This window comes from Cotesia glomerata, linkage group LG9 (genome assembly GCF_020080835.1).
Source record: "Cotesia glomerata isolate CgM1 linkage group LG9, MPM_Cglom_v2.3, whole genome shotgun sequence".
In the NCBI taxonomy this organism is placed as follows: domain Eukaryota; kingdom Metazoa; phylum Arthropoda; class Insecta; order Hymenoptera; family Braconidae; genus Cotesia; species Cotesia glomerata.
Genome location: NC_058166.1, coordinates 11316844 through 11337842, shown reverse-complemented (window position 1 = coordinate 11337842; position 20999 = coordinate 11316844). Strand labels below are relative to the sequence as shown.

At 31.5% G+C, this 20999-nt stretch overlaps 2 protein-coding genes across 2 annotated transcripts; both read left to right on the top strand.

Moving 5' to 3' along the window:
- The first annotated feature begins 641 nt into the window (after positions 1 to 641).
- LOC123272238 lies at positions 642 to 2003 on the top strand. The gene is made up of 2 exons (XM_044738937.1): positions 642 to 1434; positions 1536 to 2003. The coding sequence occupies exons 1-2, from the start codon at positions 642 to 644 to the stop codon at positions 1580 to 1582; spliced, it is 840 nt and encodes a 279-aa protein (XP_044594872.1). The 3' UTR covers positions 1583 to 2003.
- On the top strand, positions 1658 to 5447 carry LOC123272237. The gene is made up of 4 exons (XM_044738936.1): positions 1658 to 1861; positions 2074 to 2938; positions 3059 to 4048; positions 5374 to 5447. The coding sequence occupies exons 1-4, from the start codon at positions 1658 to 1660 to the stop codon at positions 5445 to 5447; spliced, it is 2133 nt and encodes a 710-aa protein (XP_044594871.1).
- Positions 5448 to 20999: the final 15552 nt, after the last annotated feature.

Here is a 20999-nt window from a genome sequence, read left to right as displayed (position 1 = left end):
TTTCCAAAAAATCAATCATTATGAATCTTTATTTTGAAATGTCAATGGAAATATTGGTTGTATGAAAAAATTATAAGAGACAATGTTTTCATAAAATTTAATTTTTTACTTTTGTTTGAAAAATTTTTCCATAAAACTTACATTTTTGTTATAATTTCATAAATTAAAACTAATCATTTCAAAACTGCGGCAAAAATCCTGGCCCTAATTATACTTTTAACATTTTTGATCATTAAATAATTTCATTAATTCTATTTATGTATGTTTTGTACAGTGAGCAATGTACAGCAAGAAAACGCAAAGGGGCTGATTTGAGCCGCAGTACAAGTAAAGCTCGAAACTTGCGAAATAGCAGATCCGAAAGAACAGAAGAACAAATCCAGCAACAAAATACTGATGCACGTGTCAGAATGGCGCAATTGCATCAAGAAGAGCCAGAAGATACACGAGCTGAACGCAATGAAGTCAGAAGATTAGAACAACGACAATCACGCCATTTCACAGTCAATAGACGAAGAACAAATGACCAACAACGACAACAGGTACATCGAGCATTTATATCTGATTTATTCCTGCGTCTAGCATTCCAGTATGAGCCCGATATTGAATATTATGCTCATTCAAACGTGGTAATTGGTGCTATGGACAAGGAATGTCCGCATTGTCATGCTCTGAAATTCAAAAATGAGCCAGCTGGGATGTGTTGCGCGTCAGGAAAAGTGCAACTACCTGAAATTGAAACACCACCTGAACCATTGAACGGCTTACTTATCGGCACGGATCCAGATTCTAACGTGTTCCTGAAGTCAATTCGAAGATTCAATTCATGCTTTCAAATGACATCGTTCGGAGCAACAGAAATAGTTCGAAATACTAATGCAAATGGTCAACAATTCAATTCTACATTCAAAATCAGAGGCCAAGTTTATCATAAAATGGGCTCACTGCTGCCAATGCCAAACGAACCACATAAATTCTTACAAATCTACTTTATGGGCGGCGAGGATTCCGGAAGCGCACTTGCCAATCGCGTGAATGCACGTTGTGATTATAATAACCTCGATTCACTTTATGCCAGGCGCATCGTCAGCGAGCTAGATGCTCTTTTGAACGAGCACAACGAGTTGTTGAAAATATTCAAATCACATATGCACCAATTACAAAGCGATAATCACGCTATCGTCATTAATCCTGATAAAACACCAGCTGGAGAGCATATTCGTAGATTCAATGCACCCGTTGTTGATGATGTTGCTGGAATCATGGTTGGCGATTGTACAGCTGCACGAGAAATTGTGATTCGTAGAAGAAATAATAATCTTCAGTTCATTGCTGACACACATCGTTCATATGACGCTCTCCAATATCCGCTAATATTCTGGAAAGGACAAGACGGATATTGCATAAACATAAAACAACGAGATCCCGTATCAGGTACTTCATTGATTATTAATTTGATCATTAATCATTTAACAAAACAATTAAATTATTGAACGTAATAAATTTAAATTAATTTTTATGAACAAATATTACAGGAGCTGAAACAAACAAGAACGTTAACTCAAAGGATTATTATGCGTAACGATTAATGATTAGACGTGGCCTGGACAACGTCATTTTACGATGTCGTGAGCTTTGTCAACAATTCATGGTCGACATGTACGCGAAGATTGAGAGCGAACGACTACGATACTTACGATATAATCAACAAAAGCTGCGCGCGGAAGAGTACATTCATTTGCGAGACGCTATCAACAACAACGCCGACGTCGCCGAAATTGGTAACCATGTCATTTTACCATCATCGTACGTAGGCAGTCCACGTCATATGCAAGAATATATACCGGATGCTCTGACTTTCGTGCGCGAATATGGACGACCATGTTTATTTATCACGTTCACATGTAATCCAAAATGGCCAGAGATTACATCTTTGCTACTGCCTGGCCAAAATGCAATACATCGCCATGACATTACAGCACGTGTGTTCAGACAAAAGTTGAAGTCTTTAATGTTTCATTACTAACACATGTATTTGGTCCCACACGTTGCTGGATGTATTCGGTTGAGTAGCAAAAGCGAGGATTACCTCATGCACACATTTTGGTTTGGTTCATCGACAAAATCCGTCCTGAAGAAATCGATAGTATCATTTCTGCGGAAATTCCAGATCCATCCACTGACCAACTGCTGTTTGATATTGTTACAACAAACATGATTCATGGTCCATGTGGTACTCTTAATAGTTCATCGCCTTGCATGGCTGATGGAAAATGTACTAAAAATTTCCCTAAAGATTTTACCAATGATACGGTCACAAATGTCGACGGATACCCAATATATCGTCGAAGAAATCCTGAAAATGGCGGACAATCATTTATTAAAAATATCATCAACACAGACATTGATATTGACAATCGTTGGGTGGTGCCATATTCGCCTCTGCTGAGCAAGACATATAATGCTCATATTAATGTTGAGTTCTGCAGTTCTGTGAAGAGCATCAAATACATTTGCAAGTATGTCCATAAAGGCAGTGATATGGCTGTGTTTAGAGTGGAAAATACTAATGTGAATGCTCCTCCAGTGAATAAAAACGATGAAATAACGCTCTACCAAATTGGTAGGTACATCAGCTCCAATGAAGCTGCTTGGCGTATCTTTGGTTTTCCAATTCATGAACGGGATCCAGCAGTTGTTCAGTTAGCTATCCATCTTGAAAACGGTCAGCGTGTATTTTTCACGAACGAGACAGCGATTGATCGTGCAATAAATCCACCTAAAACTACACTCACTGCATTTTTTGAATTGTGTAATCGTGCGGATGATTTTGGTGCCTTTGCACGAACATTACTCTATTCACAAGTACCACGCTATTTCACATGGACTCAAACAAAAACATGGATGCCCCGCAAGCAAGGCTCACCAGTTGCTGCATGTCTCAATTTATTTAAATCAAACGCCTTGGGGCGATTATTTACAGTCAATCCAAGACACACGTAGTGCTTTTATCTTCGACTGTTGTTGGTTAATGTTACTGGCCCATTATCATTTCAAGATATACGTAAAGTGAATGGGCAACAATATCCAACGTATAAAGATGCATGCCTTTCACTCTGCTTCCTGGAAGACGACAACCAGTGGGAATGCATGCTTGCTGAAGCTGCATTGAACTGTACAGCAATACAAATTCGTCTACTATTCGCTATAGTTTTGACTACATGTTTCCCAGCCCGAGCACAGATATTATGGGAAAATCACAAAGATTCAATGACTGATGATATATTGCATCAACATCGTATACGGTGCCACGATCTAACCATAACATTCAGCGACGAAATGTACAATGAAGCATTGATTGCTATTGAGGATCTTTGCATTGTCATTGCCAACGTACCACTTAGTAATTTCGGTATGAATTCGCCAAATCGAACTGCATCTGATTTAATGAATACTGAAATGAATCGTGAACTGCAGTACAGTACTGTAGAAATAGCAGCGATTGTTGCCCGCAATGTCCCACTAATGAATGAGGAACAAAGAACCATTTATGATCGCATTATGCTCGCAGTTTCAGCTGGACAAGGTGGGTTCTTCTTTTTGGAAGCACCGGGTGGAACTGGCAAAACATTCGTTATTTCGCTAATTCTTGCTGAAATACGATCAAATAATGGCATCGCATTGGCCGTTGCATCATCGGGCATTACAGCAACTTTATTGGATGGAGGTAGAACAGCTCATTCAGTATTTAAGCTGCCACTAAATATTCAGAATAACCCTGACGCAGTATGCAACATTAAGAAACAATCATCCATGGCCACTGTGCTGAAACGGTGTAAAATTATTATTTGCGATGAATATACTATGGCACACAAACATTCACTTGAGGCGTTGAACAGGACATTGAAAGATATTAAAAACAGTGACAAACTATTTGGCGGAACTCTGTTGGTCCTTTCAGGTGATTTCAGACAAACACTTCCAGTCATTCCACGTTCAACATACGCTGATGAGATCAACGCTTGCTTAAAATCATCTCCATTGTGGCGTAATGTTGAAAAATTACAGCTAAAAATAAATATGCGCGTTCAAATGCTTCAAGATCCATCCGCTGAAACATTTTCAAAACAACTCTTAGATATCGGTGATGGAAAAGTTGCTATAGATGAAATTGGATACGTAAAATTACCGACCGATTTCTGCACAATCGCTGATTCGCAAGATACTCTCATTGAACAAATATTTCCCGATATACACACACAGTACATAAATCATGAGTGGCTTGCAGAAAGAGCGATTTTAGCGGAAAAAAATGTAGACGTTGACAATTTAAATCTGAAGATACAAATGTTGTTGCCAGGGAACTTGGTATCATATAAATCTATTGATACAGTTTGCGACGACAGCGAAGCAGTAAATTTTCCCACAGAGTTTTTGAACTCACTGGATTTGCCAGGCATGCCACCGCATAATTTACAATTAGAGGTTGGATCTCCAATCATCTTGCTTCGTAATTTGAACCCGCTCCGGCTGTGCAACGGTACGCGATTAGTCATTCAAAAATTAATGAAAAACGTGATCGAAGCTAGGATTTTAAATGGCAAGTTCAGAGGTGAAAATATACTCATACCACGGATTCCTATTATACCTACAGATGTGCCAATTCAATTCAAACGTATTCAGTTTCCGATTAGATTGGCATTTGCAATGACTATCAACAAATCCCAAGGTCAAACGATGTCTGTTTGTGGATTAGATTTGAGAACACCATGTTTTTCACACGGACAATTATACGTGGCATGCTCTCGAGTGGGTAAACCATCCAGTTTGTTTGTGTTAGCTAAAGATGGACTAACAAAAAATATTGTTCACGCTATAGCATTAAGAGATTGATATTGTTTAACAGTGTTACTGTCATAATTGTTTAATTAATGATATATAATTTTAAGGAATAAATTATAATAACTTAAAAATAATGTTTGCCTTTTGTTATTTTTATATTCCCTCATCGTTCACAGCGCTCCATGCTTATTTCACGCATATACCACATTCTTACATACATACAATATACACATTCTAACATACATACATACTTACAATAAGTAAGCTATTTTTTGTCTACACTAGAAATTACTAGGAAATTATTTATATGGCAAAACAACGTTTGCCGGGTCAGCTAGTATTTATATAGATTTCATTAGTCAAGGATACTGAACTCATTGAAAACATTGCTTAGTGTATTAATTATCAGTTTTAGTGAAAAAACCCGTTCTTAAAATTTTTTTTAGATCTTTAGTGAGAACAACTGTCAATATGGTGGTGTGTTCAAGAAATCTGAAATTATATAAAATTTTTGGATTCATTTTTTTTCAGCTTCGTCATTAATCTTTAATGAAGAACCTTATGCAATATTAAAGTTTGATATTGCTTCGTTTAACTGTAATTAACACATTTTGATTGGCACTCACACCGCATTGTCCCAATTTAGTCGGCCATATGTTTTATTTTTTAGTAAACACAATTCTCACAATGCAACCGACCCAACGTATGCATGCGTATCGACTTATATGTAGTTTGCATAACTGCGTATGACAAGTCAATTTTACCTAACTTTTGTAAAACTTATTATGAAATAACATAGGTTGACTTACTTATAAATTTCTCAGCATTAAAAGGATGTTTATTTATCCTGAAAAAATTTGGGGTACTCAATGACGCGCGCCAAGTACGATAAAAAAATTTTTTTTTTATTTTTTAATTTTCAACAAATTTTTTTTCAATTTTTTCAACATTATGACGGTTTCTTGGTATTTTTTTGTATTTCACATCTTTTTGTAGAGAATGAAAATTATTAAAACGAGCCTAATTTTTTTTTGTAAAAAGCAAATGTTATTGAGATGAGTTTTATGAACGTGGACTTAGCGCAATTTTTTACAGTGAAACTGTTTTTGTTCGGATTTCAGTATTTTTTGTAATTATAATAAAAATTGACAATTTTAATTTAATACATTTCCGGTGGCAAACTATCCCCTTTAAGCTATAGTTCATGTAAAAGTTATTCTTGCGCCGCCTGGCGTGTGTAATTGCAAGCTGTCAAATATCTTTTTTTCACTGTAGTTTCCCATCTATTATAAGATTAGCATGCATCCTTATATTATTTAGTCTCTGGCCGTCCGCTTTTTACATAAGAAAAAAGTTAAAATCTAAAAATCTGGGTCGCTATAGTTTGTGCTGATTATTTTTAATAATTTTAAATAAAAATTATAAAAATAATTGATAATAATCAAGTAATGCGCGTAATAAAAAGCATGAACTACTATTATAAAATATCACATAGAAAAAAAATCAAAATAAATTTGAAAAAAAATTTGTAACCTTAAAAAACCGTTCTGCTTACGGTATATACACACTCGGTAGTCTGGCTTGAGAACGGAACTTGGCGCCAGACTCTATCGAGTCTGTTGATTTTTTCATTTTTCTATTTTATATCTTTTTGTGAAGAAAAAAAAAAATTTTTTTTTCCTTAATAGTCTTATGAACGTGGACTTGGCGCGATTTTTATACAGTGAAACTGTTTTTGTTCGGCTTATAATTACTATTATTGTTGTTGTTATTATGATTACCAATATTATTTATTGTTATTATGATATTGTTGTTAGTAAATGACACAATGTATCAAACGCATAGTTATGTTACGTATTATCAAGAGATTAAGATTATTTAAAACCCGCCGAATTGAATGACAGTGCCATCTACAGGCAACAACCATGAGATTATAGAATGTACACTATCTTCAATGAAAATTCCCCAGACACTGAACAGCTGGTTTATCCCAAGAAAGTAGAACTCGAACAACGTTTAGTCTGTTGTGTATTTAGACTGGTTAATAAATATTATGTAAGAAATATCATCGTTTCAAACTTTGCTCAATTAACAAGTAGTGCCACCTACAGGCAACAATCATCAAGACGTTTGTAGTATCTGTACATTGCTCGAACAGAATTACTCAGATCTTGATAAGCTGACTTTTCCGAAGAAAGCAAAATCAAACAATTCTAGCTCTTTTAGGGCCAGTTTTTCAAATAAAGATAAAATTTTATCCAGGATAAAATTATGATGCCAGTATATTTATATATATGAAATATATAGATATATTTTATCATTAGATAAAATTTTATCCTAGATTGAAAAACTGGCGCTTAAATATTGACTCTAGTTAATAAATACAAATAAATGAAAAGAAAGTATATTTAGAAAAATACGAATGGAAAATTATTTAATAATTAATTCTAGGGATTTTATATTAAAAAAAATATTTTAACATTTTTTGTTTTTAAAAAAATTTTTAATTCAAAGTTTGTATTTTTCCCGCGGAAATTGAATGTTTATAAAGTTTTAATATAAATCATTTAAAGTATCACTTTTCGTACAATATCTAGCAGCATTGATAAAATTTTATATCAATAAGCCGCGAATACTTTTTAGCTCAGATTGATGAACTAACCCGTACAAAAATGGATTGATTACTTATCGATCACTGACTGATCAATCATCGATCACGGATTGATCAACAACTCATCGTTAATTGATCAATAATTGATCAGTCAGTAATCAACCACAGATCAATAAGAGATTACTTAAAGATCAATAACTGATCACTCTGAGGAGAATAATCTGATAGTGATCAATCAAAGATCAGTTAGAGATCACCCAGTAATCAATCAGCGACAACCTATAGATCATTCGGAAATCGCATAAAAATCGTCCAGTGTTTAAATGAAAATCACACAGTGGCCATTTAATTATCAAGAAAAGATTGGCCCTTTATAAAGTAATCATTACTGAATATATAACTATAAATATAATAAATAAATACAAAAGTAATAGCTGAAATAAAAAAAAAATATTATCAAGAATACTTTAAATAAATTTTATTTTCAGTATCAAGCAATTTTTATCCCATCACTGGACAATTTTTATAATGTCTCCGAGTGATCTGTAGATTGTCGCTGATTGATTACTGGGTGATCTCTAACTGATCTTTGATTGATCACTATCAGATTATTCTCCTCAGAGTGATCAGTTATTGATCTTTAAGTGATCTCTTATTGATCTGTGGTTGATTACTGACTGATCAATTATTGATCAATTAACGATGAGTTGTTGATCAATCCGTGATCGATGATTGATCAGTCAGTGATCGATAAGTAATCAATCCATTTTTGTACGGGAAATGATCAATTGTAAGCTTTTAATTTCACATATATTTTGAAAAATTTTTTACATTTTTGTAGTTGTGATAGTTGTAAATTTGAATTTAATACTTTAATACTTAATAATTAAAAAACAATATCAATGATAATAATGATAAACCATATTATCAATTTATTTTTACAATTAAAAATATTTTTAGTATTATCCTTATTGTCATTGTTAATATTGTCGTTATTATAATTATTATTATTTTCATTATTATTTAGTGTCAATATCATATTGTTGTTAGTAAATATCACATTTCGTAAACTTATAAATAATATTCGTATTATGTAAGAAATATCATCGTTTCAAACTTCGCTTAATTAACAAGTAGTGCCACCTACAGGCTACAATCATCAAGACGTTTGTAGTATCTGTACAGTGCTCGAACAGAATTACTCAGATCTTGATCAGCTGACTTTTCCGAAGAAAGCAAAATCAAACAATTCTAGCTCTTTTAAGTATTGACTCTAGGTAATAAATGCAATTGAATTACAGTCAACGCTCTTTGTATTTGACTCGCCCGTACAGGACCATTCTCTGTATTTGACTCGTCCTTGTCCATAAGAGCTGTGTAAAATCGTCAAATACAGAGGAAGAATGTGGTCAAATACAGAGAGCGGTCAAATACAGAGAGGTCTAATACAGAGAGCGTCGACTGTAAAAGAAAATATATTTAGAAAAATACATATGGAAAGTTATTCACTAATTAATTCTAGGGATTTTATATTAAAAAAAATTTTTAACATTATTTGTTATTAAAAAAATTTTTAATTCAAAGTTTGTATTTTTCCCGCAGAAATTGAATGTTTATAAAGTTTCAATATAAATCAATGAAAGTATCACTTATCGTACAATATTTAGCAGCATCAATAAAATTTTATATAAATAAGCCGCAAATACTCTTTGGCTTAGATTAACAAACTAAATTATCAATTAAAACTTTAATTTTACATGAATTTTTACATTTTTTCGTAATTGAGATAATTATAAATTCAAATCTAATCCTCAATACTCAATAATTTAAAAATGATAATAATAATAATAATAATTATTATTATAATAATTATAATAATAATAATTATAATAATAATAAATATCGTTGCTATTATATTTATCAATTTATTATTAACATTATAATTATTTCCATTTTTTAACTATTATTATTATTATTATTATTATTATTATTACTTCATTTATTCTGTAGTATGTGTACGACTTCGTACATGTGCCATTCTACAAGCGTGTATTACGTATAAAATTTGAATTTCCCGGGATTTGTAACACTCCGTATATATACGGTGCTGTTTGTGTACGGAGTCGTATCGTTTGCTTGCTTTACCTTAGCCACATCGTTAGTTTATTATATAGAATTATATACAACAATACTTTCTCGCAGTGATCTCAAAGTAAATAAATAAAAGGATAATTGCAAGCAATTTACCTTAGTTTATTAACATGTGTGTGAGCACCTTTAAGATTGGAGTTTACTTTTCTACGGTACTAACTTAAATCTCGCGTTGGCTGCATTTTTTACCGCAAACTATCCCCTTGAAGCTACAGTTTATGTAGATATAATTCCAGTGCGCCCTGGCGGCCACAAATGTAAGCTGTCAATACTTTTTTCAACTATAGTTGCGTATCTATAGGAGGATTACTACACATTTTTATTTTATCTAGTCTGTGGCGCTGACTTTTCTCCATCAAAAAAAAGTCAGGATCGAAAAATGTGAGCGCGCTATAGTATGTGCTGATAAAATTTAATAATTTCAAGTAAATAAATTGTTATAAGTGAATATAAATTAATTAATACGGTAAAATTAATTATGACCCACTGTTATAATATACAAATTAGTGAAAAAAAGTACCATATAATTAAATAAAATTATACAACCTCAAAAAACCGTTCTGCTTACTGTAAACACATTCGGTAGTCTGGCGCTCCGTTTGCAACGGGATTTTTGAACGGAACTTGGCGCCAGATTCTACCGAATCTGTAGATTATGTTATGTTTTATAATAAATAAAAACAATTTTATAATACTTTTCTTAACCTATATGATATTTCTTTTAACCTATTTCATTGAAGCTTTAAATTTCCCGCGCGACCCACCATGTACGGCATTGCCGTCAACATAACCCACATTTGCTATGACTGACGATTTTTTTTAAATTTATATTTTTCAAACTCAATTATTTTTATAACTAAGTACCCTCAACTTAATTTTATTTTTTCAATAATTTTTGAAAAATTTTTTTTTTCTTACAATGAGTTTTTCGAAGCTTTCTCATCATTTTTTTATCGTGAAATTTATTAAAACAAGAGTAGTTGTGAGATTTGGTATGTCATTAAAATGTTAAATGACCTGTTTTAAATCTTGTTTTATAACTAAACTATGAACCCTAGCTCTCTGAAATTTTAACACAACACCTATTAAATATATTTCTATCGACCCTAAAAATTTTAAATTGATCTCATTATTTCGACTTAACTCCCATACCTCCTTAAGGTAGTACCTTCACGAAAAGCATATTTCAAGAAACTTATGGAATTTTTTTTATCAAAAGATAAATATATTAATAATTCACCACCAAAATTTCAGATCAATTCACCGCACCGTTTTTGAGTAATTAATTTTCGAAATTGCATCTTTTACACGCACACTGAGAAAACGGTTTGTTTGACTCAAATACACAGATTTATTTGAAATGAATCAAAAATATTTATTTAATGTTAACAAATTTCTTTTATATAAATATATATTACTTTGAATCAAATACTACTTCGTTTTGGTTTATTTAATTGAATCGACTCATTTATTTCATTCAAATAAAGATTTGTTAACTATTAACAAATCTCGTTTCAAGTAAACTACGCTTGGTGTCGCTATTTTTTAATGTAAGAGTATTGTTTACATTTGACTTTTTTGTGACCAACCACTATTTCTTTTATATTTATTTTATTATAATATTAATTTACCTATTGATCTTAAAGAAATTTTATTTTTTCTGGTTGTGAATTACTATTTTTTTTTTATATTTCATGCAGTTATTGGAACGAAAAAAAAAATTTCTCAACCTAAAATTCGTGTCATTCTGTAATAATTTTTTTTACAGAAAATTTCAAAAGTGTTATTGAATATAAAATTTGTATATTTTATAACAATATTAGATTATTTTCGTAAAAAAATATATCTATTACTTATAATACCAATAAAAATAGTATGATTACTATGATACTGAAGTTAGCCGTCAGCTGTCAATTTTAAAAATCTTTATAACAAATCAATTACAATAAAAAAATGCTCCTAAAAAATTTACACTGATGATTTTTATTAACTTTAACATGTGAAATTATTTAATTAAAATTTTTTCATAATAATTTTATTGTTATGAAAGTCGAAAAAATTTACAGATGTCTGTTAATTTTAAATAATAAAGTTAGTCGACATTTTTTATTTTTTATATATTGCTTAATGTGTTAAATTAGAACTAAATAATATTTTTTTTTAATTGCACACGTACAGTTTTTCAAATTTTTTACAAATGAAATTAAAAAAAAAATTTTTTTGTAAAATTTTTTTCAATAAAAAAAATTCTAAAAATTTTTAGATGTCGGCTAACTTTATTGTCATTGTTAATTTCAGTATAAGTAATAATTCCAAAAGAAGTGCCCATTTTACCCCAAACGTTCGATATATCCACTTTTACAACTTTATAACCTAAAACTAAAAATCATTGCTTTGAGTATGTTCAAACATACCATTTATTTATAGTTAACAAATCTGATTTGATTGAAATATACGATTTTTAGCACTAAAGAAATATTTGTTAACTATAAAAAAATCTGGATTTCATTCAAATATACTATAACTTTGTCTCAAATAAATAAATTTATTTGTCTCAAATAAATAAATTTATTTGTCTCAAATAAATAAATTTATTTGTCTCAAATAAATAAATTTATTTGTCTCAAATAAATAAATTTATTTGTCTCAAATAAATAAATTTATTTGTCTCAAATAAATAAATTTATTTGTAACAAATAAATATTTCTGGTGATATTTAAATAAGAGATTTATTTATAGTTAACGAGCCTCATTTCATTTAAATGAATTGTTTTCTTAGTGTAAAGGTATAGAGAGGTGATAAAGTTAGTATGAAATCTATATGCATGACTCGAGTGGTACGGAAGATTTCATATTAACTTAACCATCTCGCTATACCCGAAAAAAAATAATCTTCGAGCTCAAAAATACAATTTATATGTTATTTTGAGCTCTCTAAGCTCAAAGAGATAGCTTTCCTATGCTTTTGAGCTCTTCGAGCTCAAAAGTCTTATCAAAGTTTGATTAAACACGATTCTTAAAATTTTCAAACTGCTATAACTTTTGAATGAATCAACCAATTTTCACGCGGTTGGCGGTGATCGATAAAGTTTTTTAAACTCTATAAAAAATTTTGAAGAAAAAAATTGATCTGATAAAAAATTTCGAAGTTATTACAAAAAAACATTTTTTTCGATTTTTTTCGACAACGATATCTCACGAGCGCATCAACCGATTCTGACGCACTTGGTAGCGATCGATGCGGGTTTTCAAGGCTAAGAGCTTAAAGCTGACTAGTTTTTGAGGTCGATTGGTTCAGCCAAATCGGAGATATTTTGAAAAAATGAAAAAAAAAACAACTTTTTTTTCACTATTTTTGCAATTTCTTGAAATCTACCGTACTGAATTGGTTTCAACTTTCAGGAAATCTCAGTTTGGCAAATCCCTTTCGAATGACACCAACCGCGATGAAGTCGGTCAAGCTGTTCAATAGTTACGAGAGTTTTACATATATACACAGACACACACACTCTTCGAGCTCAAAAATAGAATTTATCTGTTATTTTGAGCTCTCTAAGCTCATAGAGTTTGCTGTTCTAAGTTTTTGAGCTCTTCAAGCTCAGAAGTCTGATAGAAGTTTAATAAAACAGTATTTTTTGAATTTTCAAACTGCAATAATTTCTGAATGAATGAACTGATTTTCACGCGGTTGGCAGTGTTCCACGCAGTTTTTCCAATTCTATAATAAACTTTTAAATACAAACTGATCAAACCGAAAATCTTAGAGAAATTTGAAAAATTCACTTTTTCCGAATTTTTTCGACAACGATAACTCACGAACCAATTAACTGATTTTCACGTTCTTGTTGGCGGTCGTCGTGGTTTTTTGGGCACTAATAATTATTCCATTTTATCAAAAACGATCCAAAGAGAAATGTCGAAGTTATGTGAAAAAAATACTTTTTTCGAAATTTTTCGTTTTCGATAACTCTTGAACGAGTCAATCGATTTTGACGGGACTGGTGGCAAACTTAACAGCGGATTAGTTTTTGGAATTGATCGATAAAGCCGTTTAAAAGTTATTCCAAAAAAACGATTTTTTGAAAATTTTATTTTTAAGATTTCTCAAAATCTAGCGAACCAAATCAATTCAAATTATTGCGAAATTTAATGGCAATGATACTCTTTGGATCGCTACCTATTTCGATCCGATCGGCCAAGCCGTTCAAAAGTTATAAGAAGTTTACATACAAATACACATACACACACACACACATTCACCGCACGAATACCATCGTGAGAAGAGTCAGGGAAGCTTCTTGTGACCTTAAAACATTGAGATCTAATGAAAACTCGATTTTCGCAAAACGGGGTAAAACGAATAACTTCCCGATTTTTGAAAATTTTCAATTTTCTTAGCGGGAAGTTAAAAATTGACTAAAAGTTAAATAGTTAAAATATATTGTTAACCTAAATTTTTTTTTATGAAGCTACGTTTTTGTATTACTTTCTTAATCATACTTATTTGAAATTATCCTTATAGAACTATACTTTATCAAATGGTTAATACCATTAATGAGATCGGTGCGTTCAAAATTTTAATGGTGATTGGTGTAATGTCAATAAATAACAGAGTCTTAGTCTAGTGAGTAATTTAATAGTAAACTTCAGAAACGCAGTTATAAATTTCATGAATTTAATGAGGGAAATAAGTGACGGTCGATTAAAGAACTGGCACAAAGTGAAAATCTATTGTCAGATGAAATTCAAACAATTCTCAACACATATTAATCATCTTGTGTTAAATAAAAATATAAGTAAATTTATTTTCACTCAATATATATTAGTTTTTAATAAATATTATTTTCACTTAATAATTTTTTAGAAAACAAATATACACTTTCATGGCAACAGTAAGGACATTGTGTTTATCAAATACACAACACTATTTGAAGATAAGTTGGCAAGCGTCTTTTATTTTACACATAGTAAAAAATTTACATATTTCCCCCAAAAATTTATCTTTTTGTAAAGAGAAAAACAAATTTTTTTTTCTTAATAGTTTTATGAACGTGGACTTGGCGCGATTTTTTTACAGTGAAACTGTTTTTGTTCAGATTTTAGTATTTTTTGTAATTATAATAAAAATTTACAATTGGTACCAACTTAAATCTCGCGTTGGCTGCATTTTTTATAGCAAACTATCCTCTTGAAGCTACAGTTTATGTAAAAATAATTCCAGCGCACCCTGGCGGGTGTAGATGCAAGCTGTGAAATGTCTTGTTTTAACCGTATTTTCCCATCTAATGAAGGATTACTATGCATTCTCGAATTATTTAGTCTGTGGCAGATCACTTTGCCCATCGAAAAAAAGTCAGGATCGAAATTTTTGCGTTGCTATAGTTTGTGCTGATTAAATTTAGTAATTTCAAGTAGATTAATTGTTATAAGTGAATATAATTAATTAATAACAGCAAAATAAAGTATGAATTACTGTTATAATATACAATTTAGAAAAAAAAAGTATCGTAGAATGAAATAAAATTTTGCAACCTCAAAATACCGTTCTGCTTACAGTAAACATAGTCGGTAGTCTGGCGCTCCGTTGACAACGGATTTGAACGGAAGTTGGCGCCAGATTCTACCGAATCTGTGGATATTTATTAAAAAAAAATTTTTTTTTTTTATTTACATTTTAATAAATCAACAGTTATCGAATGTAAATAATTGTAGGTAAAATTTTAAATAATTAAATCGAAAAACAATTTATAGGTTTTAGAAATGAAGCAGCAAATTAAAAAATATAATTGTTTTTATTATTTAATAATATTTATTATATTTTCACATTAGATTATAAGAAATAATTAGTTATAATGAAGATTAATCTTTTAAAATAAAGTCGTTAAACGTAACAGGCAAATTTAGTTTGGCCCAAACTTTAGTATTATTCCACTCCAGAATAAACATGACAGTCACTTTTTGATTTTGATTCACATCAAATTTTTCAATGTTAGATGAATTCCCACTCATCTAAAAAAAAATCAAACTTACGTCAAAATAAATTTTAATATTGCATACATGGTATAAAAAAAAAAAATGTAATAAAAAAAGAAAATCAGTAACTGGCAGTTAAAAAATTCAGAAATTTTAATTTATAATAATCATAAATTTTACAGAGAATATTTTTTTAATATCTACTATTAAGAGTACTTTATTTTATAAAAACAAATTTTAGGGTTATCTTTGAAGAAAGAAAGGTTATCTACAGTATTCAGAAATTTCATTAATGAATAAATAATAACTCACTGTTGATTACATCAATTTCTTTGTTCGTATTATAAACTTACTTTATTTTTTATTTTTAAATTAAATAACTTTATTATTAACACTCAAAACACCAACAAAAAAGATGCAAATGATGACGCTCACTTTGTGAAAACGGTTGCCGCGTAAAATAAAGAACCGACGCGCGTTTTGACACAAACTTTGCGTTAATTCCATAGTAACATACAAAATGTGTTAAAGAAGAGTGTATAACACATTTTTATGTTACAAAATAAAGTAACACAAACTTTGTGTTATCTTAACACACAACAAATTTTAACACAAACCGTTTTCGACACAAATACACAATATTTTTTACTGTGTACACAGTTTTTTAAGCCTCATAAAGAATTTCTAAGTTTCAATTGGTCAAACTAGAAATTTCGGAGTAATTCCGAAAAAACTCTTTTTTGGGTTTTTTTTCCTGCACGATATCTCTCGAACGAATCAACCGATTTTGACCAGATTATTGGCAATCGACGTGGTTTTTTGATGTTAAGAGCTGATTAGTTTTTGGAGTTGATTGATAAAGCCGTTTAAAAGTTATTCTAAAAAAACCACTTTTGAAAAAATTTTTTTTTACAGTTTTTTTTTTTAGATTTTTCGAAATCCATCGGTCTGAATCAGTCCAATTTGTATTAAAAATCTAAGTTTGGCCAAGCCCTTTCGAATGGCACCAACCGCAATGAAATCGGTTTAACCGTTCAAAAGTTATAAGAGATTTACATACATACTTACTTACTTACACACACACACACACACACACACACACACACACACACACACACATTGGGACTGCATCATGCAAGCTCTCGACGAGAAGAACGTGCCAACATATCTTCGCAGACTAGTGATTAGCTATTTTACAGATAGAGTGCTGAAATTCGATACAAAGAATGGTCCAAAAGAGTATGATATAACCGGTGGTGTGCCACAGGGCTCTGTTCTTGGTCCACTTCTGTGGAATATCATGTATGACGGGCTCCTGAGACTGAAGCTTCCAAGATGTGTCAAACTGGTAGCGTATGCGGATGATGTTGCCGCAGTGATCGTCGCCAAACACCTCGACGAGATTCAACATCTGTTTGACATCACTTTTGAGAAGATCAACCAGTGGATGGATACAGTGAACCTACAACTGGCCAAGCAGAAGACCGAAGCAGTGCTTATTACCAGCCGAAAAGAAGTTGAAACAAATAAGATTAATGTCGGTGACCGAGAAATCACATCACAACCATTTATCCGTTATGTGGGAGTGATGCTGGATGCACGACTCAACTTCAAACAGCAGGTGGAACATGTCAGTGCCAAAGCGTCAGTAGTGAGGGCTAGTCTCGCACGGCTGATGCCTAACATCGGAGGCCCAATGCAGAGCAGGAGGCTACTATTGTCATCAGTAGTCACATCAGTGCTCACTTACGGAATATCCATTTGGGCTGATGCACTGGAAACCCAAGAATCATGGAGAAAAGCTGGACCAATATACCGACAGAGTGCCCTACGAGTAGCTAGTGCCTTCCGCACTCTATCAGAAGAAGCAGTGTGCGTCATTGCTGGAACCCTACCTCTTAGAGTTCTAGCAGAGGAAAGACGGGCCCTTTACCAACGAAAAAGGTCAACTGCACTGAGCCCGGAAGAACTTAGAATTGAAGAACGGCAAAAGAGCATAGGCCGATGGCAACTACAATGGGATGCTGCAGAGAAGGGTAGGTGGACGCACCGTCTCATACCTCGGGTCGACATTTGGCTTAACCGGAATCACGGTGAGGTCAATTACTATCTTACGCAGATGTTGTCGGGACATGGGTGTTTTCGAGAGTATCTACACCGCTTTAAGCACGATGACTCTTCGGAGTGCCCGTCCTGCCCAGGAGCTGCTGAAGACGCGGAGCACGTCTTCTTTGTATGTCCTCGTTTCGATCCACAGCGTGAAGAACTGGAGAGGATCCTGAACCAGAGAATGCTACCAGATTCACTAGTAGAAGCAATGTTGTCATCAGAAGCTGCCTGGAACGCTACCAACACGTTTGCAACAGAAGTCCTTAAAGACTTGCGTTCCACCGAAAGAAAAAGAGCAAATAGCAGAAGATAGAAGGAAGATAGTTAACACCTTAGCCACCAGAAGGAAGAGCAGTAGCTAGATCCTCCCTTCACGAAGTAATGCCTGACGGCGGTTTCCATGAGGGATTAGAGGAAAGAAGGAAAAGGGGTTTAGGGTTTAGTGGGTAGGGGCGTTAGTGTCGAGTTAGTATGACGCTGCGTCGAGTCGCCACATATCCAGGCCAAACAGCTATGCCTAGAATCCGTAAAAAGGATTCCCCCTACAAAAAACACACACACACACACACACACACACACACACACACACACACACACACACATAGTGACGTACAAGAGAAGTACAAGCAGAAATACAATGAATGAATACAAAAGTTTCCTTAACCCTTCGTCACTCGCGTCATGAGCAGATCGCCGCCTAACAACTACTCAACCTATAGACTCACTATAGTGCGAGTGAGAAACTAAAAAAGACACGAGTGACGGAGGGTTAATAACTTGAACTTATAACTTCGGGCGGGATTGCCCGGGTAAAAAAGATTATATAAAATTATACATAATTATATATAAAAATGGCCCTATATAATTATATAGAATTAGATATAATTACATATAATTATTTCTATAAAAACAAAAAAAATTCGCCGTGCGCGGGGATCGAACCGGGGACCTGTCGCTTGAAAGACTGATGCGTTACCTGTTTACCTACGAGACTTTACTTGTAGAGCAGAGTTTGAAATAACTACAAGTAATGCAAATCGTATACATAATCAATTTTTATAAGTTAACTTAATTAATGCAGTTCCTATTATTTCATCCACAAATAATACTATAGATCAATAGATTATTAATCATTGGAGTAGCAGACTCTGAGATAAAAAAAATTATATACAATTGTATATGATTCATATATAATTATATATGATTTCCATATAGTTGTACTGATAGAAGGATTTGTTTATATTTAATAAGTTTTATTAACTGTTAATAAATGATTTTTAACATCATCGGATTTAATAAATATTTATTAACAGTTAATAAATTATTTATTAAAATTTAATAAATTAAAAAATTGTCTTTAAACAAATTAAATTTCTATTAGTTAATAAATCCTTTAATCAGTGTACATATCATTATATATAATTTTATATAATCATATATAATTGTATATAATAATGTTTGTAACTTTCGTACAATTCTATAGAATTATATAAAATTAGATATGATTATATATAATTATATGGAATTATGTATAATTATATGTAATTGTATATGATTATATATGATTATTAAGAAATGCTGCATCTAATTATATATTATTATATATAATTATATGGAATTATATATAATTATATGTAATTGTATATTATTATATATAATTATTAAAAAATGGTGCATCTAATTATATATTATTATATATAATTTAATAATATATAATTATATGCAATTATATATAATTATATGTAAGTAATATATAATTATACATAAGTAATATATAATAAGTATTATTATTAATAACTATTACATAATAATTATTATTATTAATAACATATAAGTATATATAATTATATATAAATTTTTTTACCCGGCTGTATGGTACTACGAAAATTTTGCGATCATTTATTGCCCTCTTTCGAAAGTTATGCATACTACTTTAGTAAGAGATATAATTGCAATTTCAAAAAATAATTAATTTTTCAATTCAAGTAAAATAATTCTATTGAATTTTATGCATGTGTCCAATTAATAGAAAAACTAAACAGCAACATTAAAAAAATTTTCATCTATTAGTCATAATAAATCAGCGATGTGAAGAACTCAGCACCAAAACTATTCTAATTGTTACCGTTATTATCAATTTAATTGTTATTAGTAATTATTATTATCATTATAAAATTACTATTTACATCAAAATTTAATTATGATTTTAATTCGCGATAGTTTTTTTAGTTCCTATTCCGCCACTAGAGCTCCATTAAAATTCTGACGCGTCTGTTTGAAGATACTTATTCTCTAATTTTATATGCGAAAAATTAATCGCAATTATCATTCCTTCTTGAATTGTACCTGTGAGTGTTATTAGCCGCTGGATAAAACTCATCAAACCTATCTTACTCTTGTCCGCCGAAATAATTGTAAGGAAAGTTTGATTACATACTGCAGTTAAGTTTTGTTAATTTATAACACTGGTTATACATTTTTACAAAATTAACTGTATTTCTTTCCTAGTACTTTTATTTTATGTACAAGTACTAGTATCAACAAGACAGTGTAGGTAGTGCGAGGATACTTTCCGCTTGTACTCAAATAGAGTTTAGGATTGCTGGAAGACGGCTAGTCGTTACAAATGAATTTCAATAGAAAGAAGTCAATAAAGAATCAAATAATCATAAAAGCATCATAATAATCATATTCTATTCAAAATTCGAGAATATATTAAAATATTGCTGCAAAAATTTTTTTTTGCCCTCCGGGCGGAAAGTGGCAACTTTCGTCCCGCTGCGCTAAATAAAGTTGCCGCTTTCCGCCTTCGTCGGACAAAAAAATAGTACACAGCCCTTAGGAAGTAAAAAAGAAAACCTCAGATCACATGTTTGTTGACCTCGGCTTCACCTCGACCAACAAGAGGCTTTTCTTATTTTTCTTCCCAAGGGGTATAATATACTATATCAATTTGGCATTATAATTTCTAGCTCGACTTTCTAGTATCGAAAAAATTAAATGACCGTGTGCCCTCTATCGGAAATTCAATCACTACTTACTATAATATAATATAAAAACTAATCACAAGTGTTCTCTGATAAAATAAAACTTCATCAAATTAAACAAAAACCATCGAATTACCTTAATCACTTTTTATATTATTCTTTCAGCAGTGATTCCTCAAAAAATCAATTGTCCTGCATAATCATCTAGCATGACATCTAAAATACAAACTCAAGCACCTTAGGTATAATAATAATCCATTTATCGGTTTATAAGTACAGAGACGATTATCCCTACCTCAGCTAAAACAATTTCGCAACTTTTTATG

Excerpts from the sequence above, each read along its gene's own strand:
- LOC123272238 (XM_044738937.1), top strand. The coding sequence starts at position 642 with ATGGACAAGGAATGTCCGCATTGTCATGCTCTGAAATTCAAAAATGAG. Across the intron at positions 1,435-1,535 it reads ACAACGAGATCCCGTATCAG|GAGCTGAAACAAACAAGAAC; the intron begins GTACTTCATTGA and ends CAAATATTACAG.
- LOC123272237 (XM_044738936.1), top strand. The coding sequence starts at position 1,658 with ATGTACGCGAAGATTGAGAGCGAACGACTACGATACTTACGATATAAT. Across the intron at positions 1,862-2,073 it reads TACCGGATGCTCTGACTTTC|CAAAAGCGAGGATTACCTCA; the intron begins GTGCGCGAATAT and ends TCGGTTGAGTAG. Across the intron at positions 4,049-5,373 it reads AAAATCATCTCCATTGTGGC|CTTCGTCATTAATCTTTAAT; the intron begins GTAATGTTGAAA and ends ATTTTTTTTCAG.